Source organism: Anomalospiza imberbis, chromosome 25 (assembly GCF_031753505.1).
Source record: "Anomalospiza imberbis isolate Cuckoo-Finch-1a 21T00152 chromosome 25, ASM3175350v1, whole genome shotgun sequence".
Taxonomy (NCBI): domain Eukaryota; kingdom Metazoa; phylum Chordata; class Aves; order Passeriformes; family Viduidae; genus Anomalospiza; species Anomalospiza imberbis.
The window spans coordinates 5899841-5926920 of record NC_089705.1 but is presented as its reverse complement, the minus strand read 5'-3'; the positions used below and the strand labels follow the sequence as shown (position 1 = coordinate 5926920).

Genomic DNA, 27080 nt, shown 5'->3' with positions numbered 1-27080 from the left:
AAGGATCCCAAGAACTAAAGCCACTGGGATCAGACCTTTCACTAAGTCCTTTCTCCGAGCATTAACACCTGCTTATCATTCAAACACCAGCTGACAGGGAAATGCTTATAAACAAACTCCCCAACTTCACAGAAGGCTAAAAATCATTTGAAATGAAAGCAAAGCAGCTCCTGCCATGGGGAGCTGTAGCTCTTCACCGGCACAGGCAGCACCGGGGAGTTTTCCTTGGCGTCCTCTGGAGCAGCAGCTCATTCACAGTCACATCCACCGCTCAAGGAATGAAAGGGCTGGGAACGGCGTGGCAATTTCCACAGGACCGCTCAGATCTGCTCTGACAGGGAGCGCACAGGAACAAATCCTTCCCTGGGAGGGTGGGGATGCCCAGAGCAGCTGTGGCTGCCCCTGGATCCCTGGCAGTGCCCAAGACCAGGCTGGACAGGGCTTGGAGCAGCCTGGGACAGCGGAAGGTGTCCCTGCCCTGGCACTGGATGGGCTTTAAGCCTTCCCACCCAAACCACGATTCCAAACCCTGGGGCTGATCCCGCAGACCCCACGGAGCTGCCCTGGCTGACCGCGGCGAGACAAACCCGGCGCGGGGGCCGGAGCCTTGGCTGCGAATATTCTTTAATTCAAACCCGCAAACGCTCGACCTCCGCCCTGAGAGAGGATGAAAACAACTTCCGCACCCACGGCCCGGCCCGGCCCGGGGGCGGCTCCGGCGCGGCCGCGGCTCAGCTCACCTGCGGACGGCTCTGCCTGAGGGGCGCCGGGGACGCGCGGTGTCCGTGCGGGGCGGCGGGAGCGCACCGGGAGCGCGAGAGGCACCGGGAGCGCACCGGGAGCGCGAGAGGCACCGGGAGCGCGCGGTGTCCGTGCGGGGCGGCGGGAGCGCACCGGGAGCGCGCGGTGTCCGTGCGGGGCGGCGGGAGCGCACCGGGAGCGGGAGAGGCACCGGGAGCGCGCGGTGTCCGTGCGGGGCGGCGGGAGCGCACCGGGAGCGCACCGGGAGCGCGAGAGGCACCGGGAGCGCGCGGCGCCCGCGGGTCCCGGGGCGGGGCGGCGGCGGCGGGAACGCGCGTGCGCGCGCGTCCCCGCACGCCGGGAGCTGAGATGTGTGTGTGGGGGGGGGGGGTCGGTGACCCGGATGGAGAGAGGGAAAGGAGGGGAGGAGAGAGGGAGGGAGGGATCGGGGGAAGGGAGACGGAGCGGGCGGGACGAGAGGCGGGAGGGGTCGGCTCCCCTGAGGGGCCGCGCGGCTCCGGCCCCGCCGCCGCCGCCTCCCCGGGGCGTTTCAGGCGCCCCAAAAGCGCTCCGGGGACACTTGGGAAGCCGTTTGTAAGGCACTGAGCCGGCCCTGGAGAGGCGGCGGGAGCACACCGCCCGCCGGGCCCCGAGGAGCGGCTGTCCGGGGTCCCTCTGGGAATGGCTGAGCTCAGAGCGACGAGAATTTCTTTTAAAATGCTCAAATCGCCCTCGGCGCAGCTTCCGGACGAGGAAGGAGCTGCCCAGAGCAGCTGTGGCTGCCCCTGGGTCCCTGGCAGTGCCCAAGGCCAGGCTGGACGGGGCTGGGAGCACCTGGCACAGTGAGAGGTGTCCCTGCCATGGCAGGGTGGCACTGCATGGGCTTTGAGGTCCCTTCCACCTCCAACCATTCCGGAATTCTTTGATTCGTCCCTTGGCATGAATCGGGATAGCTCTGCCATCAGCCTCGGACAGCTGCCAGCTGGGAACGGTGACAGTTTGTGTCCTCCTCAGAGTAAATCACAGCTTAATCCAGCCATGAGATGGTTTCAGACAGCCATCATCTGAGTTGGGTGATACATCAGTGCCTGTGCACATTTATCTCTATCAAGAAAGCACAAACCAACATCCTGTCTTTGGTTTTTCACAAAAAACCCACACAAAACTATTGAATTTCACTGACACTAATATTGAGTTCAACAGCTTCGTCCTCACTTGGAAATAGAGAAGACAGCGTGGGTTGGTGATAGAAGTACTGAAATTCCTGTGGCTGAAATATTTTCTTTTAAATTTCAGAAACAGACAGAGATGCTGAGCTGGGCTTCTCTACCAGGGGATTTGTCCACCTTTCCCCCGTAAGAAAACAGCCCAGCAGATGTCACTTTAGGAAGGTAAGATCAGTCTCCCCTGTCCAGGTAAAGGCATTCTGCAATTGAGATGCGGTGCAAATTCAGGTGGTAACAGGTTATTCTCCATCCTCAGCCCTCCCTTGCTGCAATCTCCTGCTTTATCGATTCAGTACCACATTTTCCTCCCTGGCCAACAATAGATTCTGCTTTAATACCACTAACTGCAACATTTGTGTCCACTTAAAATAATCTGTCTCTTGCAATAACACCTCGTTTGTAGCACTCCTGTAACACTCCTGACATCAATGGCACATCTTTGTATCAGCACTTAGAGCACTTGAAATATAACCCACAAACCCTTGAATGGTGGATGTTAACAAATTACTACCACTTTTATCGGAAATTCTGGGGATTAGGGAATGCGAGGATTCAGTGAAGCGCAGCTCTAACACCAAGGCTGCCCTTGGGTTGTCTTTTCTCCCTTTGTGGTTAGGGCCCCAAGAGATACACTTAATTAAAAGTATCCTGAGGGTTATGCTCTGCTTCTCCCCATGGACTGTAAACCCATCTGGTGATTGTTAATTAGGCTGGCAAGCAGTCGATTAAGCTGAATTGCCACTTTTCTGTATCTCTTACTGCAGTCCTGTGTCCCAGACACGGTGGCCTGTGCCTGAGGGATGACACCTGCCACAGCTGCATTCCCAGCTATTCTCAGGGGGCTCAGATGTGTCAGAGAAGCTCAGTTTCAGTAAAAAACATCACTAGTCAGGCCACCAAACACACGATGATTTTGGGTTGTGTCCCCACCCCTTTCTTTGGATCACAATTTCAAGCTCTTTAAAATAGTAAACGCTAAATATGTTTTTCAAAGCCCTGTAAAAGGAAGTTGTAAAAGTAAATTGCACAATTCCTACAGCTGACCCCAAATATGTGGAGAATCCTGTGAAACTGGGAGCATTAGTAATGCTGTAACAATCTGCATTTCATTTACAAAGTATCCTGTTAAAAACAGACAGAGACCTCTTTTCAATATACACTTTAGTCACCTAAATCCTGTCAACTTCTGCCAAGACATTTTTGGTCAATTAAAGCTCTACCAGGAGCATGGAGCAAGCCAGAATTCCATAGGTTTTACCACAATCTTTTATTCAAAGTTTCATTTTACCACCATCTTTTATTCAAAGTTTGGTTTCATTTGTCTCACCTGAAAGACAAATAGAATTAAACAGACATGCAACATTGCCTGTGAAAAATGAAGCAGTTGTCCTTTATAGTGCAAGAGTGTAAAGCTTGATTTATTTACACATTTTAAGGTGAACAGGAGAACGTCGTAGGCAGATCATTTTATACATCCAGCTGTGCTCCACAGAGTTAAGTTACACATAAAATACACACTGAGGATGTTTTAAGTGCTCTGGTGCATTGAGAAGCCACACAGGGTGGAGGCCAGAAATGTCAGTTCACTCTGGGTAAAGAAGGCAGGGATGAACCCAAGGAGCTGCTCCTTCACCAAGGTGCTGGAGCAGCTCCTGGTGCTGAGAAATCCCTTCCATTTGGGACCTGGGGGTGCCGTGCCTCGTGCAGGGTCCTGCATGAGCCCTGCAGGGTTGACATTCACAGATCAGAGCGTGCTGTACAACACTAAAATAACTGTTCACCCTGGAATGTGGCACAGGGCTCCTCTCCTTTAAACCTTCCTGTGCTGCTCAGCTGTAAATATTTGCTGCAGTCCCAGGCATGGCCACTGTCACCTCAGACTAACAAATACTCTGTGAAAAGCTCAGTGTGAATGTGCAAAACCCCTCCTGTTTCAGCTTCTCTGGACTAGAAGGGAGGTGAGGAGTTTAATTCACTCCTGAAAGTGCCAGAAAGAGCACAGAAGTCCTTCAGTCAAGTTTAAACAAGATACTTGGTTTCTCTGGGCCCTGCTCATGACTTTTCTTAGGCTAAAGAGCAGAAAATAACATCTTTTGGAAGATTGGGAGAACAAGCAAGAAAGAAGAACATGGATTAAAAAAAAAAAAAAAAAAGCCCAAACAAAACCAACCCCATTTTAAGATTCCAGTGTTGAACAGCAGGAGCAAACCAGGAGTGAGGTGCAGTCCCTCAGTCCTACCCCTACATCAGTCATGGAGCTGAGGCCCATGGACAAGGAACACCCCAGGCTCCACTGCTGTGGCACAATGATCAAAAATATTGTGATTTATGTGCTGCAGAAACAGACACCACCTCCAGTGGAGGCCTTTGGCAGGGAAGTTTCCAGAAGCAAACAAAGGAAGATTTCCTTGTGGCTGCAGGTAAAGGGAACTGTCATTATTAAGTAGAATTATTTGAGCACACAGAGACTGTGTAAATAAAACATGGTTATGTAAAGCTTTGGAGCAAGACTTGCCTTTAGAATCTTTGCAAAGAAAGGGCCAAACCCACACAATAACACAAAAGCTCAGCTCGTGGCTGGGGGCAGTTTCACTCAGAGAAGGGCTGACACCTGAGAGAGCAAGGTCAGGAACTGGGCTCAGGAGAATTGCGGAGTTTACAGCAAAACCACCCCTGAACAGGCCAGAGAGCAGCCTGCAAGGGAAGCACAGCCACCTCAGAGCAGCTCTGTCCATCTCTCAGGGCCTGTGCTGAGGAGGAAAACCCAAACCAGGAGTTACGGCTGCCATGCCTGTGCCCCAGTCACCTGCTGGGTTTAAACCCTGCTGAGAACTGGGACCAGTGCACTGTCACACACAGGACCATCCCGATCTGGCTGTCAGCAGCCAAAGCTGCTTAGGCCCTTCTGATGAACTATTTTATACCACCTAATTAACCACAGAGTATTGCCATGGAACGAGTGTGTGGTGTAGCACAGCTTGTTTTCAGACTCTGTGTTCTGTGGCTGCAGAACCAGTAGGTCAGAACAGGCTGATTAAATGGGAAGAGATAAGGAAAGGCAGCATTCCTGTGCCCTTCCCATTCAGCCTCCCTGCACTGCTTCATTTTGCATTGTTAATGAACAAAAGCTGCCCATAAATTCACCAACAATCGATGACCACATCCAAAGGCAGTAAATCAGTGTCACTGCATCCCAGCAAGAAGAATGCTCTGGCAGCAGGAGCCCATTAACATCCTTATCTTGCTTAATCACAAAGTATTGAGGGTGAAAGAAAAGCTGTTATTTCTTGAGGTTTCCTAAGCTCCAGTGCAGGGGATGCCACTGATAAGATCTGAATTGTGCCCAGCTGGTGAAGAAGAAACCTGGACACAGCCCCAGGGCACTCCTCCCCTGTGCCCTGTGCAGGGGGAAGGTTATTTTTTCTAAGCTGCACAAAAATGCCAAAGCAATCCAAAGTATGCCCAGATTGAGTAAGTCTGCAGAGCTGGCAAAGCAAACAAATGCAAAGGAACAGTTCTGTTGTCATTTACAACAAGAACCTAGAATAATCATGTACAGGTCAGGGGAGTTGTTGGGAATTTCTGGCAGTGGGAACAGAAACTGGCCATGAGTCAATTTAACAAATAAAAATAAATAAATGCAGAAAGATACTGTTCCCAATCAAAGATAATCCCAAACTCCCGGATATTGGGGGAATCACTTGAAAATACACACAACATGAGCACTAGTCCTTTCAAATAAAGTCCCAGGGTCCTGGAGACTCCACTGTGCAGACAGCCCAAACCACACTGAGTGACTAAAAATTCAGTTTCCCAGCAAAAAACCCCAATTTTAGAGCAGCCAGTGCTATCAAAGTGCCAGGATAACCAGTGAATGTTGTGCTTTCTCCTCCTCAATTGACAGTTCCCCATTCTCCCTCAGTATCAGCTCCTGGCCATCTCCTGGAAGCTGGAAAGATAAATATCAAAGTACACAAAGCTCAATTATCCTCACAGGCCTCAATGAGTGCTGGCCTGTGCAACCTCTCTCCTTAGGTCACCCACAATAGTAGATAAGTATTGTTTTTCCTTTTTTTAAAAGAAAATAAAAAGGGGGAGACCCCAGCTTACATCACCTAAACTGAGCTTTTGAACTAAGGAACTGCAACACCTTTAAGTAGTTGGGACCAATAAAGGTGGAAACCCTGCCTCAATCAGAAAGAAAATAAAGAAACATGAAAAAGAATTCAGATTTTGTCCAAAATCACATAAATTCCCCACCAGATACAGTCACATCATTCTCATTTCTCCTTGTCCTCATCCTTTATATCATTCCCTCTGCACCATTTAATCCAACTTGAAGCTCCTGCTATGAAATCAGAAAACTGGCAAATCATCTTTGTTCTAAGCCATATAATCCAGTGGTGCTCTAAAAACAACCCCCATCCTCAGTGCTTATGTTCAACACCAGAACAGAAGTGCCCAAAATTCGTGGTTTGAAGGGATAAAGTGTTCACTCTCACCAGTTCTGCTGCTCTAAAGACACTGCAAGTTCCAGTGTCGGTGCTTCAAAACAATTCCATTTACTGCCGTGTCAGGGGAGCTCCATGGTCACACCAGGATTTAGAGCCTTCCTGGAAATCTGTCACAGTCCCTGTAAATGAAAGATTAAATCCTGTCCTCTCTCTGTGAGCAGCTCCTGAAAACTTGTCTGGAGATAAAACCACTCCCAGCAGGGCTGAAAACTGCACAGTCACTTCCACAGCATCTCCTGTCTCATCAGTTTCACAGTGCTGCACTCACAGTCCATCATTCCACACTCACAGCCAGCAGAATTCCATGCAGAACTGGGATCTGCTTCCCACCAAGTGCTTTCAACTTCCCAACAAGAAAAAGTTGTTTATTTTAATAATCAGCCTGGAAAGTTCATCTCGAGACAAGCTTGAAACTCTTCTCAAGCTCAGCTTTATGCTTGCTTCTATTTGAACAGGTAAATAAATAAAGGTCAAACTCCTGACGACTCCCATCAGTCCTTGAAGGTCACTCACTCCTTCTTGCTGTGCTCCAGCACCCTGTAGGGAGGGGCAGAGACCCCCTTGGATCCGTGCTGCTCCTGCACGATGGGCAGCGTGGCTGGAGTGTAGATTTCTGGCATGCTGTCATTGTTCTCCAGGGCGCCATAGGAGAAAGAGGCTTTGAGGTCAGGCTGCACTGCAATCCCTTTGTCGTGCATGTTCTGCATGCCTGCAGGAGCAGAGGCACAGATTAGGGACAAAAGTGCAATTTTCCTGCTCTCTGTTCAGCCAGGAAATGAGCAGTCCCTGAGGCTCGTAGCTCCTCGGGTGTTAAATCAAAGACAGGATGGGTTTGTGCTCAGCACTGGAGCGGCTGATGGAGAAATAAGCTCCCAGTGAATGAGGGATGGCTCTCTTTTCTCCATCAAGTGCTGCAGATCTTTCTTACAGCTCACCAGAGAGCTTAGCTGTGCTTCCCAAAGGAAACTTCTGTTCCTCTACCTCACTCCTGAGCCATCCCCAAAAATCAGTTCTTCCTGCAGGACCGAGCCCAGTCCCAAGCACAGGCTCAAACCAGTTCATATTCCCAGATAACAACTGCCTGATCACCCAGTCCTGAGCAGAGCCAAAGGCTGAGCCCTCCCTGGGCAGCCCAGCTCTTCAACAGGGCGATGAAGCCCTGGACTTTGGTTACCTGGCATGGCATCCATTGAGATGTAGGGCTCAAAGGGGACAGGCTTCTTCCTATTCCTCGTGATCAGGAAGACTCCCAGGAATGCTATGAGACACCTGAGGGAGGAAAAAGGATCACTGAGATGCCTGGCAAGGGAGAGCACAGAATATTCCCTGTTGCTCCCTACAGAATTCAGAGCTGCAGTTCAAGCACTGCAAAGCCAGAATTCCAGGGCACTGTCCAAGCTGAGCCCCCTTGAGCAGCAGTGGATCACCCCCAGCAACCAGCACAACTTCACCTTTTCTCTATCAAACACAGGGAAAAGCTTTCATGTTCATTAATTAATTAACCTTGACTAAATGCAGGGGAGAGGAAGCACAGCAACATTTGGTTTTGCTTTGATGGAATTCCAGGATTTAGCAGCCTGACCTTTGCAAGGCTCCCTGTAAACACACCAACAACCATGGATCTGGATTGTCACAGAGCAAAGTGCAGTTCAGAACAATGATCTCCCAATCTGGGGATTTTTTTCCCTGTACTTATCTAAAAGCCATTTGAGAATGTCCCCTGATTATGGTGAGCTAATTACACCAAAACATTCAGTTACACAGGAAATGTTTTACTGATCAGATCTGCATTGTGCCTTCTCCATGCTCTAAAAACTCCAGAAGTCAGACACAGTTCAGGGAAGGTGCAAAATCTGAAATAAGGTTCCCAGAGAGGGTCTCCTTGGGTTATTTTACAATTCTTCCAGATTCATGAGCAGGCAGCTTGAAAACCAGGCCATATGCTCAGCACCCCAGCTGATCCCCCAGGATTTAGTGATTAATTGTTGTGTAATTGTGCATTACTAAGGGTTACACGATTTTTTTCCCGACACAGCACTGAGCTCTAAGGGCCACTCTCTGCTCTGACAGATTTTTAAAATTTGAGTCACATGAAGCAACCTGGAAAGGAAACCCGGAGCACTTACCCCAGTGCAAACATACAAATATGGAGAACATCTTCACCCATGAAGTCCAGGTAAAAAGTTGCTCCTTGAAAAGGAAATGATTCATTACATCTTCCCAATTCCACCTTCAGCCAGGATTCCTATTTTATAGCCAGCACCTTTGTTTATTTAATGATCTGAAAATAGGTGTCCTGATTTCTATTTTAACACAAATTATTGACAAATCTTTTCAAGTTTCACTACCAAAATAGTTCTGCTGGTGTCACTAACAGAGATATAATTGAACCTGTGCAGCAAAAACAAGAGGGACTATTTTGGAATGATGAAACAAATTGGATTTAACTACAAAAAGATGCAAACTCTTGACCCTAAAAAAGAAGAAACAGCTCCAACCTCTAGAAGTGTCCTGGGTGGCAGCAGGACACACGTTCTGCCTCCTGCTCTTTACATTTTTAATGTAAAGAAAATAAAGTAAAAAATAACAACGAAACATTTTACCTGCACATTTACGAACACATACTGAACGAGGAACAGTCTCAAACATAAATTCCCCTGCACTTTAAACAAAATGACAGCACTGAACAGAAAATTTTAACACAGTCTAATGGGATAATTCACATTTTTAAAAAGGAAAAAAAAAAACAAAAAACCAAACAAAGCCAGTGCAGATGAGAGATGATAAAAAACCAGAAGTCATCATATTGCTGAGTATTCACCTTCTTCAGGATTATTTCCCAAAATCTTTTGCCCTTTTTTTAGAAAGGTTTGTGCAGTTACCTGCTGAGATTGCTGCTGTGGTGGACAGGATGTAGCCAGTGCTGGAGATCTGAGCTGAGTCATAGAGCTGGGAGGCTTGAGCTAAAAACCTGCAACACAATCACAGGCAACAGGGGCTGATTGGGAAGGATCCTTTTTTTGGAAAAACCTTTCAGAAGTGATGCATAAATTTAAGGAAATTCATTCTTTTTTTTCTCACTGAACAGCAGCAGCAAGCCTGGGAGTGAATAGAAAGGACAGAAGAAGGAGGTTTGTGGCTGCACTGAAATTACTGCCCCAGCCTCAGGGCCAGAGTGTCCCTCATATTTTGAGAAGCCTTTTATCCCTGCTGCTACCAGCTTTTTATGTTATTGCAAGTACAAAGGGGAAAAAACGTTATCAACAGCACTGATCCTGCACTTTGAATTCAGCCTGTGCAGACACTGCATTTGACTGGCCACCATTTCAGTCCTAAAATTGTTTAGCAAATACTTGAATGGTGGCATTAAAACCACCTGGCAGTGTCACTCTGTGGAAAAGCAAAGGCCCCCAGGTAAGAATGGGTAATTCTCCTACATTTTAATAGGTATTTTGGCACGGTACCAAACAGCTCCTGACCCACAGCCCACACAGTTCCAGAGAAAGAGAGGAGTCCTTACGTGGCCTGGTAGACGGCTGTGGCAATCATGCACACCAACATGATGTAGAAGATGGGGGAGTCCAGCTGCAGGGTGCCCTGGATGGACACCAGCATCATCCCAGCCACAGCCTTCACTGTCACCACGGTCATGGAACCTGGGGGTCAGCACACTCAGCTGGGGCAGCTGCAGGAGGCTGCAAACCACCCCAGCACCCCCAAAGGCCTGCCCCTCCTCCTGCCAGGCCAGACAAGGCGTGCAAACTGCCTGTCTGCCACCAGCTCTGCCTGATAGCTTCCCCACAAAGCCACCACAGCAACCTCCAATAAACCACTGAACCCTTCTCCATCTACAGAACTGGCAGCATTTACTGGTGGTGTCAGAGTTTAAAGAGTGTTGGGCAATTACAGGATGGGAGGATACAATTTTTCATTTGGTTTGGTTAATAAAGGCAAAGAAGTCTCCAAAACAAGAATCGGGAAGAACTTTTCCTTTCTTGAAAGTTGGGCCATTCAGAATTAGGGCAGTTGCTTTGTAATTCATGGAGCCTCTGAGGCACCACTGAAATCCAGCCCCAAACAGTTCAAAAAACCCAAAAAGAGTAAAAGAAAAGACACTGCAGCAACTGAAGGTGAATAAACAGCAAAAGTTGAGGGCTGTGCCACAGATTTCAGCATGGCAGACTTGCTATTAGTCATCCTTTTAAAAGTTTAATTGATTACAGTTTCTATTAAAAAAATATTAAATGTGTAAATCCAAAGTCACTGCAGGATCCCACTGTGGGATATCAGAATCATCAGGGACAAGCTGGGGTGGCAGAGAATTCCTCATTTCTTTAAGCACACAGCACATCTTAACAGAGCTAAGACAATCCTTGTAGGCCAAATCCTATCTTTCACCCAGTGGCTCAGCCCTCCTTACACACTGAATGCCACCCTTTGTGTGCCCAGATTAAAATTAAGAACACTAATAAATAACCTGCACTTTCTGTGCTTGGCAGATCATTTGTCTGATGGGACGTAAGCCTTAAATGTTCAAAGGTCATTTGCAAAGATCCTAAACATCAGCTTCAGGAACATTTCTGGAGGAAATTACTGCATTTCATGGCATTAATTAAATCAATATAATCCCCTGCATGCCTCAATTTACTGTTCAAGGATCTTACAAGTCCATATCAACTTACCCAGCAAAGCCACCAGCAGGAGAATAATGACAATGTAGTTTGCATTTCTCTCCTTGTAAAAATACAGGAGCAGACAGAAAACAATGATCTCCACAAGCTACAAAAGAGAGAAATGAGAATATTAGAGAGATAGAGCACACAGGGTTGGCAGTAAATGAGATTCTGAGCCAATCAAACACTAGAATGGAGCAAATCAAAGGGAAATGGGGATCCCACACAATTATAGGCCAAATTCAGCATCATCTCAGATTCCAGTTAGAGGAGATACTCAGCAGATTCTTGCAGAACAGGAAACATGGGGCACTTTTGATGTAGGATTTGTGGTAAAGCAGCTGATCAAATAGTCCTGACTGAATTTTCACAGGAGAGATCTCTGTCTGCTTCCGGCAGTGAGCTTCCACAAGTGATCCCTGGGGCAATGGCCAAGATTATCTTCATTAAAACACAAATTTCATGGGATTTTCAGTAAGAGATTCGTGGGTCCAGAGAAAGTCAGTGCAGAAAAAGCCCAGATTCAGGCACCAGTAAATTTTTAGTCAAAGACATTTAATCCTACAGAATTCAGAGAAACAAAAGGAGCTGTGCATGTGTCTGACACCTGGAAAAGCTGTCCCAGGTTAACGAGTGAACACAGGGAACGCTGGTAGCAACCTGAAGGAAAAATAATGCTGGAAACGAAACTGCCCCCAGGAGAAAACCCCCCACCCTCCACAGCCTCTCACCATGTAGAGCAGGAATGGCCAGCTCACTAAATGCCTGGTGATGTTTTCTGCTGTCATCTTCTCGTGGCTGTTGGGTCCAAATGTCACCAGCAGGTAAGTGCCAACAACTGCCAGGCCACAGCCTACAAAGGACAGCACGTAGCGCCCTTGGGCAGGCACAGGAACAGGAGAGGACAGGGTTAATGAGGGAGGGGGATACATGGAATTAATTAATTAATCCCACAGGACCATCACTGACATCGTGGATGTTCCTCTGGGTGCCCTTCCTGCCCCAACTCCAAAATCTTGCAGCCACCAGGGGCACAGAGGGTGTGGGAGCCGAGACAAAGTTGGTACCAGGTGGCATCTGCTAAATAAATAAAGCTACAAGATCTGTGATCCTGCCTGGCACTGCCCACAGCTCTTTCCCCACTTCTGCAAACACCTCCATGTCCACAGAATGCATTCCCTGGTCCCTGTGCTGCAGCTCCAGCCTGTTTCTAAATTCTGTGAGGTTCAGGGGATTTGGCACAAGCCAGGAAAGAGTACAATATTTGTAATAAACAGTGGATGACACGACACATTTCATCCAAGAGGTGCTAATGAGACCTTGCCATCCCTGTAATTATAATTCCTGAGGGCCCATGCTGTGTGTGATGAATTGTAAACACAGAGGAAAAATGAAATGAAACTGGAACTTACTCAAAAATTCCTTGGGCTTCCATTTTTCTTTAATAAATATAATTCCTATGATTGCACTAGCTATGAAAGAAAAAAAAAAGGAAAGGAGAAAGAAACAGTGAATTCTGGAGTCAGGAATCTCCCACTGGAACACACTCAGGCTCCTTCCTCCTTACCCACAACAGACACTGCACTGAGGGGCACAATCAGTGAGAGAGGAGCAAAGGCATAGGAGGAGAACACTCCCAGTTCTCCCAGCACCAGCAGCAAGAATCCACTCCACCAGGTCTTGGTTCTGAAGTAGGCCCGGGGGTCTTTGGAGCCTGCCAGCCTGATGTGGCTGTATTTCTAGGCAAGAAAACAGAAATAAAGCAGCTTTGTCATGATTGAGTGTTTATTTCAATGCAGGAGGAGTATTTGCTTCAGGGCACTCACCTGGAGGTTGAGGGCAATGCTGCTGACAAGATGTCCAAAAATAGCCAGAAGTGCCCCAATCAAGTTCTCCTGCAAAAGCAAAGGGAACACACAATTATTAAATTTGGCCAAGGAACCCAGAGGGGTTTGCACACTCTGGAGGAGAGCAGACTTTTAAACCATTCCTGAATCGTGGAACAGCCTGGGTTGGAAGGGACCTTTAAAGGTCATCTGGTCCAACACCCAGCTGTCAATAAAAACTGTTTATCTTCCTCCCTTCCTGCTGATCTGGGGCGGCTCAGATAAGTGCTCTGGCTGTGCTCCAGACCTGCGACCTCAGGTGGAAGATAAGACTCAACAGCCACTTTCTCCAAGAGACTTCAATTAGTTTGCAGTTTCTCAGAAAGGAGGAAGATAAGGATAAAAAAGCCCCACACCATCACTCATTCTTCCCTCTGAAAAACACATTTATGAGGATTTTATTGCCCTGGAATTTGACAGAGAATGGACCAGGAACCTTTGCTTCCCAACTATTTTGCTCTTCTCCACTTGTGACAGCTTCTGGTTCAGTCACTGATTCAGCCCGTGTGATGAGGCAGCCCAATTATCACAGATTTGAATCTGCTTTTTGTATAAACCAGTTATTTCCAAAGTCACAGTAGACTGCTGACAGATCCCAACCTCTTCTGCAGGGGCATTCAAAGCTCAGCAACAATTCTCACGCTCCAAAGATGGAATTTGAAATAAAGAAAGGATGTAAAGCAGGCTGAGTCACAAAGGAGATGCAGAGGAGGACTGAAGAGCCTGAGGCCACTGAACATTTGTGTGCTCCCAAAACTGCCTAAATCTCATTAAGTGTCATTAGCACTGTTCCCTCAGCCCAGTCCTTACTTGGATTGATTTGGGATAACCCAGCTCACATTCAGATGTGAATAGGAATAAATGGACTAATCTTGATTTTCTCATATACAGAAGAACTTCCAGATTTCAAATTCTTAGCAGCAGAACAAAAACATCTTCATCAGAATACACACACGCACATAAAAAAGAAAAGATTCACCCAAACAGCTTCGCTCAAAACCACCTGAGAGGTTCCCAGGACAGAGAGAGAAGGTGGCAGGAGGATGTCCCTGTGTGACCACAGTGCAGAGCTCTCTGGGCTGTGACAAGCCACAAGGTCAACTCCCACAGGGGCCCAGGACCGTGATCTCAAAGGAAAATAAGAACCCCTTTTTGCTGAGATTTTCTGAGCATCTTCAGAACCAGGGATTCAGAGGGAATTTATCTGCTCCCAGCTGGAGAACAAGGAGGAATTACAGCTCCACGTCCCAGGCAGCTGCAGCCTCTGCTGTGGGCTCAGCCCGTGAAATTCAAACACCTGAACACACAGAGCAAAGCAGAACCTCTACTCTGTTACTGCTGCGTGGCTTAGGCTGAAAAGGCACCTGTGGGAATCACTGCACCCAAACACCCCCACACCCTCCACTGCCACGCCTTCCTCCAGCCCCTCTGCTCTGCAGACACACCATTTATCTGTGTCTCTCTCACTAAGCACAGGACATGACACCCCAGGAATGGCTGAATTCAAAGACAGAGCCCTTTCTGCAGAAAACAACCCCGAAGCAGCATCATTATCAGCTCATCCCAGTAATCAGGGGCTTCTGGGGATGGAAACCTCCCCGCTGGGGTGGGAAGCTGACCTTGTAGGAGAAGGAATCTGTGTGAGGCTGCACAGAAACTGCTGCTGTGGCCAACGGGAGCTGCTGGAGCTGCAGACTGGGGCTGTTTCCTCCTTCCATTTTGGGATTTTTTCTTTGCTTTTCAGTTTTCTTGATGCTGGAAGTTCTCTTTAAAGAAGAGACTTGGACCCTGCTGGAACCAACGTTTGGTACCGCTCCCTGCCATCCATCCTGTTCCCTTGGGCAAGTTCAGGGAAGCACAAACGAGCCCTGTGGCTTCCCTTCCCCTGCCCTGGCTCAGGGTGGCCACCACAGGCACGGAGGGGGGTAGACGAGCCACTGTTTCCAGCCAGTCAGTGAAGCAGCAGGGTTATGTTCCTTCAAGATGACTCTAAAGGGAAAAAAAAAAAAGAAATAAAACCCAAAGAATTAGATCAGAAAAATCAGCGGTCCAAAACCTGCAGTGAAGGATAGGCTACAGAAACGCCCCTGGAATCGAACGCAGAGCTGCACATAAAAGAAGAAAAGCAGATTTTAAATGTGTTCTTAGAAAGCCTTGGTCAGAAACTCACAGAGGCTTTGCTTTACAAGCTCTTGTGAGCTGGCTGGGCCCCAGGGGTGACACACTCAGCTGGCATTTAACAGCATCACAAAGGCTCTCAAGTCCTCCAAGCTCTGCTTTCCGCGTCCCTCCTCCCCGGAGCTGCAGCTCGCTCGGGACCAGCGCTCGTGGTCAGCCCATCCCCACGTGCTGGCCACGGCAGCGCTGCTCCCGCCAGCAGAGCTCAGCCCAGCCCGCAGCCTGCATTCCCCAGAGCCCCGGCTCCCCGGAGGCGTCTGGAGAGCACCACACCGCTCCTCGCACCGCCGGAGAGCTCGGGGAGCAGCAGCATCCGCCCTGCCCTGAGCGGATCCGGCAGGCTGCGGCCGTCCCAGGCCCGCTCGGCCCGGCCGGGATGGCGCAGGCTGAGCATCCCCGGCCCGAGCCACCGCCTGCGGCACCCGGCCCACGCCTCCCCCGGGCAGCCCCGGCGTGGGGGCACAACAGCCATGGAGGGGCAAAGCCACGCATCTGTGAGGGGACGGGGCACCGAGTCCCGCTCCCACCGTCAGCGACCCTGCCCGGGCAGCGCAGAGCGCCCAGACACCCCCGCGCCGGGACACGGGGTGTTCCCACCAAACCCTCCGGTGCTCGGGCCCCGCAGCTGTCCCTCCCCTGCCCCTCGGGGCGGCCCCGCCACTCACCGGCCCCGCCGCCGACCCCAGCGCGGCCCCGGCCTCCAACTCCGGCTCCCGGTCGAGCGCCGCGGCCGCTTCCTGCCCGGCGCATCCGATTGGTCCCTAGCGCTGTCAATCAAAGGCCGGCGCCAAGCTGGGGGCGAGGATTGGCTGCCGCGCGGAGGCGGGGTCTGGCCCAGCCTATGGGAGCAGGGCTCTGAGGGGCCGGGCGGAAGAAGTCGTGTTCCGCCGCTCGGTTAGGGCGGGACGAGGCGGTCCCCGCCCGCAGCTCCGGGGCGCTCCCCGGCTCAGAGCTGCAGGGACAGCCGCGGCCCCGCGCCTTCCCCCGGTGGCACCCGTTCCACCCTCCCGCCCTCCCCGTGGCGCGAGCAGCAGCCGGAGCCGCCTTAAGGTGCATACCCAAAGCGCCTCCGCCGAGCCACCTTAAACCAGCCGCGGTGGCGCTGAGAGCTCGTCTGTGATTGGGCGCCTGCCGCATGCTCAGAGTAACAGGCACGGTGATTGGAGGAGAGCTGAGGCGGCTGTTGTCTCGGCAACCGGGTGTCCGCATTCCCGGTGCCGCCGAGAGCCGGGGATGCACCGACAGGAACGGGCAGTTACCGGCAGGTACGGGCGGATACAGAGCGCACACCGCCCCTGAGCGGGGTCGGGGATCTCCCCGGTGCTCCTCAGCCGCTCAGGTACCCACCTGAGCCGCCTCACCTGGGCCGGGCTGGGGCGTGAGGCGACTTCCGGTGTTGCCTCCAGGGCCTCGCCTGAGGGCGCTACCTCAGGGCGTCTCCTCATCCCTCAGCCGGGCTCCTCTCGCCCCCGAGCCATCGCCCCGAGCGCCGGGCTCTCTCCATGGAGACAGCAAAGTCCATGGCTGAGCTGGGCCAGCTCTGGAGCCTCGGCCCTGCTGCACGTTCAGAGCTGGGACTGAGCTTGGAAACAAAATCCCGGCTCTGCCCTGAGTCGTGACACTGGACGTGTGGGCTGTGAGCGGATCCCCGCTCAGGGAGGCTGTGGAGCACGAGGTACCTCTGGCAGAACAGCACCACTCGGTGCCATGTGCTGAAAATAAACAGCACTTACCACAGTGAGTGCGGAGCTGAAGGGTGAAAACCTCCGCCACGCCACGGTTTTTCACTCAAAGCACAGCCAGGGTTTGTTACTGGAGCAAATCAAGGGTATCTGGAACTGTTTATAGCCACAGTGGGTTAGAGGAGTTCCAGGCCCAGAATTCCTCCACTTGGGGATAAACCAGCACAAGGGAATAAGAAATGCAATCAAAGAAACCATTCATCAGCAGCAGTGCTTCCAAGGGTATTTTTAAATAAACCAGGGAAATGAAATGCAGGAGTGACTGCAGGTTTTCTGGTGGGAATACTGCATTAATGTTGGATTTGCCTTTATCTTACACATGCCATTTCAAAGAAAAGCTGCTGTTGTGTTCACATGTTTCCTCCATCTCCATATTCAGTGCTGTTATCCTTGGCTGCTCTTCTAAGGTTTCAAGATTTCCTTATAAACACCACAGGAAAAGGATCTCAAAGTGGGGGGGGGGGGGAAAGAAATTTAAGTCTCAACCAAAGGGATTTCAGTATAACCAAGTGAGTAACAAAAATGTTTGAAGCTTATGAGTTTTTTTTTTTTTCTTTGGCCACTGATAATGATCCTGTTCTGTGACAAGAATCGCAACCAAGTTTAGATCAAGGTCATTAAATTAACTTTATAATCACAACTGATAACAGAAGGGGAAGCGGCAATGCAACACGGGTGGTTTAAGCCTGGAAATGACTCCAGGTGGATGATGTCCCTTGTGCCACCTCCCTGTCTCGCACGCACCAGCCCTGGCCCTGTTTGTCTCAGGTGTTTGAGCCCTCCAGGACGCACACCTTGCCTTCCTTCAGGCGCACATTCCAGCACCCGGTGCAGTTAATCCTTGTGCGGGGACACCACCAGGGGTGCCCCCTCTCTCGGCCTTTGCTGCTCTTCCCGCGGATCCCAGATTTTCAGGAATTCCACCCTCCTTCCACCAGCAGAGGGAAGCAGAAGGATGCGTTAAACCCGCAGCGCTTTCCCAGCCAACACTCAGTGCCAAGGGCCTCCTGGGCTTTCTGGATGCACCTTTCCAGCTGCTTCCTCGGCTGGGGGAAGGAGGATGCCCTTCCACAGCCTCTCGCTGTCTGGGGACTGCGTGGTAACCCCAAAACTCCCAAAATTATGTACGGGAAGGATTTCTGGAACTCGGTACCGGGTATGCAAAGTAGGTGAATCAAGGAAGTGTTTGGCATCTTCCCCTCTTTCTTCTCCTGCCTTTAGCATCTTCTCTTTATTCTTCTTCCTTTGATCTCTCGTTCCTTGCTTGTCTCTCCCATCTCAGTGATATCAGGAGTGTATTATCTCAGGGATGAATAACAGCAATCAAGGACATAAAGGACAAAAAAAAAAAAAAAAAAAAAAAAAAAAAAAAAGATGAGGGGAAAAATGATCAAGGTGGAGAAGTTGCTTAAAGACTTTCTGTAGGCGCCATCAGTCTGCCTGGTCAGCTTCCAGCAGAGCCAGCTGACCTGATGCTGAGCTGTGACTAAAGCAGAGCAGAGTCTGCAGGGAGCTCCTCAAAGCACTCCCTTCCCTTTGAGAATTTCCTGCTTGAAGGGCAGAGTGGGCAGGAGGCCAAACCACAAACTACACAAGGGCTTGGCTGCTTCTCTCCCAGGCTTTATCCCTGAAGAAGAGTTCCTGCAGCAGGTCAGGAGGGGAGGCACTGCACCCATCAACACCAGACCTTTTGGGGGCTGCTGACTTGGTTTCCCCCACCTGGAGGACTTGGCTGTGTCCCCCTCAGCCATTCTGGAGCACATTCCTTGAGTCAGGGATAAATGCCAGGACAGGAAGTTACCCACTTGTAATTTAAGCAGTGGAAAGAGCTTATTTGCCTCTCAGTGCCTGACCTAGAACACCCAACAGGTGACTTGACCCACTTGTGTCACTCTGCCAGTTCACCCCTGCCTGCACACATCCCTGCAGGACCCAGCCACTGGGCTGGGAGCTGCTGCCGCTGCTGGGTTTCCCTGACACAGTGCCCCTTGCATCACCCAAACACAATTCCTGGCACTCTGAGGGCACTCCGAGGCGTGCAGGAGCTGAATCTCCAAGGGTGTGGAGGTGCCTGATCTCCAATTACCCTCAGCAGCACCGGGGTGATGATGGATGTGCCAAACCCAGAGCTGGATGCACAGGAGGGGAGAAGGGCTCCAGAGCCTTTCCCCAGCACGTGCTGTCCTGGAAGGAATCAGGAACGTGCTGCCCAGCAGGAGCTGCCCTTGCTGGGCAGGGATTGCATCCAGCCCTTCAGGCTGGGCAGCAGCAGCCAAGCCTGGCAGCACCAGGGTAGAAGGAGCAGGCGGATGCAGTTTTTTATCGGCTGCTCTGGAAACCTGCTGCAATTTTAATAATCAACTCCAGCAGAATTGGGCAGGTCTTGCTTCCCTCAGCATAGCCCCGCTGGCCACGGAGCACGGGCTGGACAACCTCAAGCACATGGCAGGGCCACGTGGAGATGGACCCCGTGGCCAGGGCAGTGCAGGCTCGTTTCTAGTTCTGGTTCTTGATAAGGAACAGCTGGCTCAGGATCCCTGCTCCCTGCAATGAACCCTCAGACCACATCTTCAGAAATCTCCTGTAATTTTGGAGCAGCCCAAGTCAGAGCAGTTCAGCTGAAATTCACGCAGTTACATCACACACCTCAAATTTTGGTCTGTCCTGAAATGTTTTCTTACAAAGAAAAATAAGCAAAAAAGATGATTTGTGCTCAGCTGCTTGATAACCCGGGGCATTTTTACAGGAAAGGCTGAATCCACCAGAAGACTGATTTCTTGGGGTCTGATTCCTTGCAAAGCTCTCCCAGTTTTCACAGAATAGCCTGTATTTAGGGTTTGTTATTTTTAGCACCATAGTAGCACCGTTCCACTTGTCCATGCATGCACCAGGAACAGCTCAGCTGAGGGAGGAAAACGGAGCAGGAGGAGTTCCCCATGATCTCACTGTAAATCAGCACCTTCTGCAGCAACCAGCACTGCCTGCCCACTCCCTGCCACTCTTCCCCTCAGCCTTTGGTGAGGCCAAGCAGAGCAGGAGCCTCCATTCCCCTCCCAGCCATTCCTGGTTGTTCCTTGAGGGCTTTGAGTCATTCCAGGGCTGCTGCTGCTGTGGCCAAGCACAGGTTCCATCTGGATGGGGTTTTTAATCAGCCCTTGGCTCATCCAAGGGCTCTTTGAGCTGGCATCTTCCCTGCTCCTTCTTGCTCCTGCCACAGTTAAATCCCTTCATCCTCGTGTCTGTATGAGTGCAGTTGTGCCCCAACTGCTTCATTTGCCCCTCAACTGCCCATTGCCTCGTTCTTCAATCCCAGGCCTTCCCCTGTTCTCTGCCTCCTGTGCCATTCAGGGAGGGGACATCGGATCACTGCCAGAATCCAACTCTCAAGTCACCAGAACAGGAACCAAGGCGCCTCCAGAGTGTTTTCCATTGGTGACTGGCAGACAAGACAATTCATGAAGTTCACACAATGTTCCTAAAGACCAGGAACTTCAGCTCTTCCCATCCTACACACTGGAATAATTTCACATTTGTGTTAGTATAAAGCTGTTTCTTTTATCCTCTATGGTCCCAGACCTTCCAGTTCCCACTGGGATTGGCAGAAGTAGGACATGAAGGGCATTCAGCCCTTCTTGGGACCACATCTGAAAAGCTGGAGGGATCATGTACAACACAGGCAGGGCTGGATTTATTTGGCTCTATAAATAGAATCCTGCCCAGTCCTCTTTTTGAAAAGCCCAGGAAAAGAAGGGAGTCAGGAAAGGTGTGGTACTGCAAATAAAGCATTCTGCCCACATGCTGCATTAATTAGGCCCAGCTCAGAAGTTACAGGTGGGATTTTAGATGTGCTGTGGCTCCCAGTCTATACAAATTGCCCTGTACACAGAGAAATTTGATCTTCATCATCCCCAGAATCACTCAGCTTTCCATGCAACAGGAGGCTTGCATTAAAGGATTAAAATTTTGAAACTCTGAAGGCACCTACCTTGATGCACAGTTAAAATTAAAGCATGAAATTTGTGTGACTTGGAAAGCAAAACAAGAAATACAATAATACCAGCACTGGTGGTGCTGGAATGGTGGGTTTGGTTCTGGCCACCCTAACTCTAAAAAAGGCACTGGCAGGTGACACCTGGTGGCACTGCTGGGCTCAGGGGTGCAGGGTCACACCTGGTGGCACTGCTGGGCTCAGGGGGTGCAGGGTCACACCTGGTGGCACTGCTGGGGAGCTGTGCCAGGGTCACACCTGGTGGCACTGCTGGGCTCAGGGGTGCAGGGTCACACCTGGTGGCACTGCTGGGCTCAGGGGTGCAGGGTCACACCTGGTGGCACTGCTGGGCTCAGGGGTGCAGGGTCACACCTGGTGGCACTGCTGGGCTCAGGGGGTGCAGGGTCACACCTGGTGGCACTGCTGGGCTCAGGGGGTGCAGGGTCACACCTGGTGGCACTGCTGGGGAGCTGTGCCAGGGTCACACCTGGTGGCACTGCTGGGCTCAGGGGTGCAGGGTCACACCTGGTGGCACTGCTGGGCTCAGGGGGTGCAGGGTCACACCTGGTGGCACTGCTGGGGAGCTGTGCCAGGGTCACTCCTGGTGGCACTGCTGGGGAGCTGTGCCAGTTCCTCCAGCTCAGCACCTACCTTCAGGTTGAGTTCCTCAAGTCCTGCTGATTCACCCTTGTGCAAGTCACTTAACTGTTCTGTGCCTGCTGCCCAGCCCTGCAGGTGCCCAGGCTGCACAGGGTGTTGTAAGCCTTCATCCACAGGAATTCAGGGTGTTTTGAGATGTGGGAGCTGTTAACAGAACACCGGGTGTCATTAGCCATTATCAGATGGTTTATAATAACACACACACACCTCCTGGGCTGCTTTGTCCCTTTTGTGGTGTCTTGTTGTAGCTCGGATTGCTTTGGGATTGTTTTGTTATTTCTAGAGGGAGTTTTTGAGTTTTTCCCCAGTTTTGAGCCATTCCCCAGTGAGCTGTCCCCTCTCAGAGTGCTCCTAGAGCAGCCCCATCCCCTGTGCTGAGGCAGACTCCAGAATATGTGATGACTTTGCAGAGCCGCTTAACACCCAGTGAACACACAACTTAATCAGCTTAATAAGCTGCCACTCATCAGCTGAGACACTTTAACTGGCTGCATGCACGTTCCTGAAGCAATTCATGCTTTTATAGTCACTTGATGGTGTTTATACATCAGCAAAGGTGTTTTCCCTCCCAGTTTGGGTGTGCAGAGAGCACACGGAGTGGTCCCGGGGCTCAGCTGCCACAATGCTGCTCACTCACACAGCCCCTGCGCTGGGACTCTGAGCTCTGCTGCAGTGACTCAGGCTGAGCACCTGCCCCAGCATGTTCTGTGTTGATTAAACTGGTTTGCAGGCCATAATTATTTTCTCTATCATGGTATAATGGCTCCGCATCGTATTAATTTTAACATTGTAAGAATTTGCTTCTGGGAACGGCCTTCTTGAATTAATCACTGACTCATGATTTACTGGGGGAGATAATATCTAACCTACAAGAGGCAGAACAGGAAACTATCTATTTAAAAGATGGCAGTGGCTGATAATTTATGACTATAGACAAAGAGATATCTTAGAAGAAGAAGGTGGACAGATCCTGCAGTTTCGTGGTCACTGCTCTCGCTCAGCAAAAAGGAACTTTTGTGTAGTCACTGGAGGATCTGCTTTTGAGTGACAGATTAAAATTGAGGGGGAAAAAAAAAGGAGTGAGAAAAAAGGAAAAATTGTCCAAACAGACCTCGAAGCCATCCTCAGCTCTGGGACCAAACCCTGTGTTACAACAAAGGCAGTTCAACATCTCAGCATTTCACCAGCTTGCCATAGGAAACAAGGAAAAAAAAAAAAAAGGGGAAAAGACATCATTTTGTGTTTGACTCTGTAATACAGGGGTTTTCTTGCTCCTCTCCTCTCCAGCTAGAACACATCACTTAGTGAGGCCTGGCCATCAGATGTTTCCTCTCATCACAGTCCATTAGGAAAGTCAACAAGAAAAGCTTTAAATCCCAGGGGAGCTTGCAGGAGGTAAAGCTTCATCCTGGAAATCTGAAGGATTTTATCCCATGTCGCTGTGATCTGTTCTGTGATTTGGGGTAGCTCACACAACCCTTGGCACCACAGATTCCTGAAATTCCCTCTCCTGGAATTCTGGGGCCCTGAACAAAGTCGGACATACAGAGGTGATGGAGGATTGTGGACAGAGCAGCCACACACAGATATTTCCTGCCAGTGTCAAGTCCTGGGCAGTCACAGAGAGCTCTTCCTACCCTTGGGAAGCCCTCCCAGATTTTGCTGCGAGTGCTGCTGGCAGCTGTAGCCACTCACAGGAGACATCTGGCTTTGAAATGTGGGTTTGCCTTTGTTGGTCATCACCCACAGGTAAAGGCAATTCAAAGGCATCCCCAAGCCCTTTTTCCTTCTGAAACTCACCATTTCTGCAAGCAAAGCAACACCACTTTTGCCCTGGCAGTGTTTGTGGCCCAAACCACAAGAAGAGTTAATTTGGAAAAATTTGGGAAATGGCTTTCTCCACATCTGTGAGCCTGGAGCTGGGAGGGAGGATGGTGCTGCTGACCTTGTCCTGCTCACCCGTGGAGCACCTTCACACACAGATCCAGAGCTTCTTGGGGCATGTTGGGTTGAAGTGTCACAGGACACTTCCATGAGCTCTGGGAAGGTACCTTTGAACCTCTGCTGGGAGAACCATCTGGAAACCACCCTGGGACTTTGTGGTAGCTGTAAGGAATAACCAGAACACCCCACAACACTAGAAATGCCACAGGCTTCAGGAGAAGCCACATTGGTGCATAATACACCAAGCTTCAAAAGATCTCCTGGCCCCTTGCCTGCTGAGGGTGAAACCTGGGGTGAGGGCACAGAGTTTATCTGGCAGCTGACACCAGCTGGGAGCTCTCCTGTTTGATTCCCTGAAACTGCTCATGGTGCTTTTGTTCCTGGGCTCAGGACTGAGTTCAGTATTGCCTTATCAGTGTCCCTGGAAGTCAGCTCTGCCCAGCACTTTTCCAATCCAGCAGCAGCTTCCCCACACGGTCCTGTCACACTGGTTCTTTTCCTTTCTCACATTCCCTGCTGGATGCACTCTCCTTCCTCAGTGCCTGGGCTGGTATTTACATCCCTTTCCTGTTTGTCTTGTAGGTCATCCCAACATGGATTCCCTCACCAAGGGAATAACATCTTCCTTCCAGTCAAGGACTTCCCACCTAACAAGGAACAAGGAATTTACTCCAGATTTATTCCAGAGTCTGCAGCCTCAGCCACACAAACCTACCAGGGAAGCAAAGAAAACTCCTTCCAGGTGAGTGCAGCCTGGAAGACACCTCACTGCCATGGGATACATGAAAATCCATCACAGGAGGGCGATCCCAGAGTGTCCCACTGTGTCCTGGTCCATAAGGGGATGGCTGTTGTCCCCAGGAAGTGGCAGGGAGGTGGCAGTGCCTGGAAGGGCAGTGTGGGTTGGGAACAGCCTGGAGCAGTGGATCAGGGGCCCTTTATCAGCTGATCTCCCAGACATTTACAAACAGTAATTAAACCTGCACCACCCTGGGATGTGGGGGCCACTTCTTATCCATGGAGCAAGAAGCCAGAGCACACCTGACCTGGAAAGATTCCTCATATCCCAAGCAGAGGCTTGAGGCTGGGCTGGTTTTGTGCCTGAACTCTCCCCAGAGGAATACTGAGGTAAAGACCCAAATGTGGGGACCCCGGGGCAGGAATGGTGAGGGACACTCATGTCTGCACAGCCTCCCAAGGCAGCTGAGGGATAAAAGCTGGCCATTTCCCCAGCCCCTGCTGGGCTGGGAACGAGAGCTGGAGAGAGGCTTGTAAAAGTGCTTCCTGGAAGCCAGAAGTGCCATTCCCAGGTATTCCATCGTGCCACCACTTCAGAGGGATGAAAAGGTATGAACAGAAACTCCCTTCTCCCAAGCCCTCCCACCCCTTGGGATCCTCATGGGAAGACAAATAAATCTATCAGCAGATCGTTCAAAAACATTTATTGTCACCATGAAGTGACGTTGCAGGCCTGAGATTAAGATCATCAATAAATTCCTGACCGTGGAAAAGAATGAGCCCATGAGAAAGCCCAGGGCTCTCCTTACTCAACAGGGAAATCTTTACTACATCTCTCAGCAGCTGGATCTTCTATCAGGGCTTTGGGGAAAAGGAAGCTGGAAGGGAAGCAATGCCAGGAGGGATTTGATAAGGACAGAGGGCTAGAGGAAAGGGCAAATTAAATATGAGGAGGGAAGATCCCCAGCCTGTTATCAGAAAACACACAAACACTCTACACCCAGCTGCTGGGGTTACAGCCTGCTCCCTCTGCTGTTCCAGGCAGCGGGAGAGCCAGAGGGACTCCCAGCTGGGGTCCTTTGGCATCCCTGTCCTGTTCCAGCACTGTCTGGAGAGGGGAGCAGCCAGGTCTCTGCAAGGCTGGACCATGGCAAATCCATGCGTTTTACAATAACCATCACAGGCTGTCCATAGCACTTCCATTTCCCAAAGCTCTTCATTTCCCAAAGATTTAGGCTTAGAAGGATTAAGCATCACCCTGAGGGCCACACAGCAGCTCTGGAGCCCTCACTACCAGCTCCTTGTCCAGCTTGGCTGGTTCATATTTTACAATAATATTTTTAAAGGTAAGGTTGAAAAAAATAAAAGCATGTTTGCAGTGTAAAGGCCATTAAAGCACCACTGACTGTCAGGGCTTTGGACAAACAGGTTCTGTGAGTTCTGTGTGTGTGTAAAACTCACATCACTGACTGTTGGTACAACACATTCCAGCTGCAGAATTCCTCTCTTTGATGGGAAGAGGGGAGCACTTGCAGGGGACAGGGTGGGGGCACAGAGCAGCATCAGAACCCCCAGCACCCCTTTGCTCTGGCTTCACCAGAAAACTGAGTGAAATGGGAGAAGAAACACATCCTGTGGCTTGGAATCAGGAAATGCCTGGGGAAGCAGGAGGAGGGACCCACCTCAGAGAGGAATGGGTTAAACACAGCCCCCTGGCAGAGCAGTGGGCAGCTGCAGAGCTGGATGCCGACCCTGATGACAGAAGCACTGGTGAGACAGAGGCAGCCACAAAGCCATCTCTGGTCAGCTCTTCCCTGCCTGGATCCCTGCCGAGCTCATCCCGGGCTGGAGGCAGAGCCCGGCTCCTCCGGGGCGGAGCTGTGGATCCTGCAGGATCCCTCAGTGCCCGTTGGCTCGTTGTTGCCAGGCTCAGCTAACATGATTTTTTCAGTTAATCACACTCATTTCTTGCCCTGTTTATCCCTTCTAAGACCCCCAGGTCCTTCTGGGAGGTTATGAATTGCTGGGAGAGCAGACAGGAGTCTGCTTTTCATCAGTCTTTTTTGCCAAGTGGATCAGAAACCCCGCAATGCCACACCAGTGCACGAAGACACAGCTGCTCTGGGCCATGCCCCAAAGAACAGAGCCACAGGGAGGAAAATCACAATTCAGTCAGGGGCTGACACAGAGCAGCAGCTTTACCAAAGACTGGTTATTCAGCAGTTCATGCCTGGGCTGCCTCAGAGCTGGGGCTCAGCATTCCCAGGACCCCCAGTCAAAAGTGCAGCCAGGGCAGCCCTCAGCTCACTGAGGTAAATCCCAAGTCTGTGAGCACTGAGCTCTGATTCTGTGGCCACTTTCCAGCTGAGGATTCCAGGACATTCCCACACGTCTGGGGGTTCTAGTGCCCAACTCATCCAAAATTTAATTCTATAAATCCAAGGCACTACCTGAGAGCTGGTTTGTTAAAGCTTTGCACACTTATGAACAGACGCAGGCAGGGTTTGGCTTCCCTGACTTTAATCCTCTCCTCCCAGGCCCAGCACAGCACCAGGGCACCTCCGGACACGGCGCGTGGGTGTCCTAACAAAACACAGGATGCTGTTTTTCCTTCACAGCCCTGCAGAGCCACACCACACACCGAGCTCCTCAGCTGCCTGCCTGATGATGCAAGCAGTGAATAAGCACGAATAAAGACACAGAAACTGGGTGTTGTTTGTAGAAGTGAGGAGCAGAGCCCTCCACCCAGCACTGGGGATACCAGAGTTCTTGCACAACTCAGCTCTCAGC

General features: G+C 50.6%; 1 protein-coding gene and 3 long non-coding RNA genes across 5 annotated transcripts in view; 2 read left to right on the top strand and 2 right to left on the bottom strand.

Moving 5' to 3' along the window:
- The window catches only part of LOC137462488 (uncharacterized), a 338602-nt gene extending 328729 nt beyond the window's left edge, over window positions 1-9873 (top strand). Inside the window, exons 2-3 of one of the 2 annotated variants that reach the window (XR_010993703.1) lie at window positions 1502-2132; window positions 9346-9873. This is a non-coding gene — a long non-coding RNA (uncharacterized lncRNA). Of the gene's footprint in view, window positions 1-1501; window positions 5603-9345 lie in introns of those variants that run through there. The other variant, XR_010993702.1, reaches the window with a different exon arrangement.
- On the bottom strand, window positions 6505-16021 carry NIPAL3 (NIPA like domain containing 3). The gene is made up of 12 exons (XM_068172905.1): window positions 15884-16021; window positions 14660-15029; window positions 12981-13049; window positions 12722-12893; window positions 12567-12626; window positions 11886-12031; window positions 11164-11260; window positions 10002-10137; window positions 9364-9452; window positions 8608-8671; window positions 7656-7750; window positions 6505-7190 (listed from the first exon to the last, which is right to left on the bottom strand). The coding sequence occupies exons 2-12, from the start codon at window positions 14756-14758 to the stop codon at window positions 6991-6993; spliced, it is 1227 nt and encodes a 408-aa protein (XP_068029006.1). The 5' UTR covers window positions 14759-15029; window positions 15884-16021; the 3' UTR covers window positions 6505-6990.
- A 270-nt stretch (window positions 16022-16291) lies between these two features.
- LOC137462487 (uncharacterized) lies at window positions 16292-25354 on the top strand. Its single transcript, XR_010993701.1, has 3 exons — window positions 16292-16557; window positions 24135-24294; window positions 25332-25354. It is a non-coding gene; the product is annotated as an uncharacterized lncRNA (long non-coding RNA).
- Window positions 17162-18723, bottom strand: LOC137462285 (uncharacterized). The gene is made up of 2 exons (XR_010993653.1): window positions 18114-18723; window positions 17162-17405 (listed from the first exon to the last, which is right to left on the bottom strand). It is a non-coding gene; the product is annotated as an uncharacterized lncRNA (long non-coding RNA).
- Window positions 25355-27080: the final 1726 nt, after the last annotated feature.

Coding starts and splice junctions, on each gene's coding strand:
- NIPAL3 (XM_068172905.1), bottom strand. CDS start 14,758: ATGGAAGGAGGAAACAGCCCCAGTCTGCAGCTCCAGCAGCTCCCGTTG. Junction 12,894..12,980: donor GCATTGCCCTCAACCTCCAG/GTGAGTGCCCTG, acceptor TTTCTTGCCTAG/AAATACAGCCACATCAGGCT. Junction 8,672..9,363: donor CACAGCAGCAATCTCAGCAG/GTAACTGCACAA, acceptor TTCCTTTTCAAG/GAGCAACTTTTTACCTGGAC.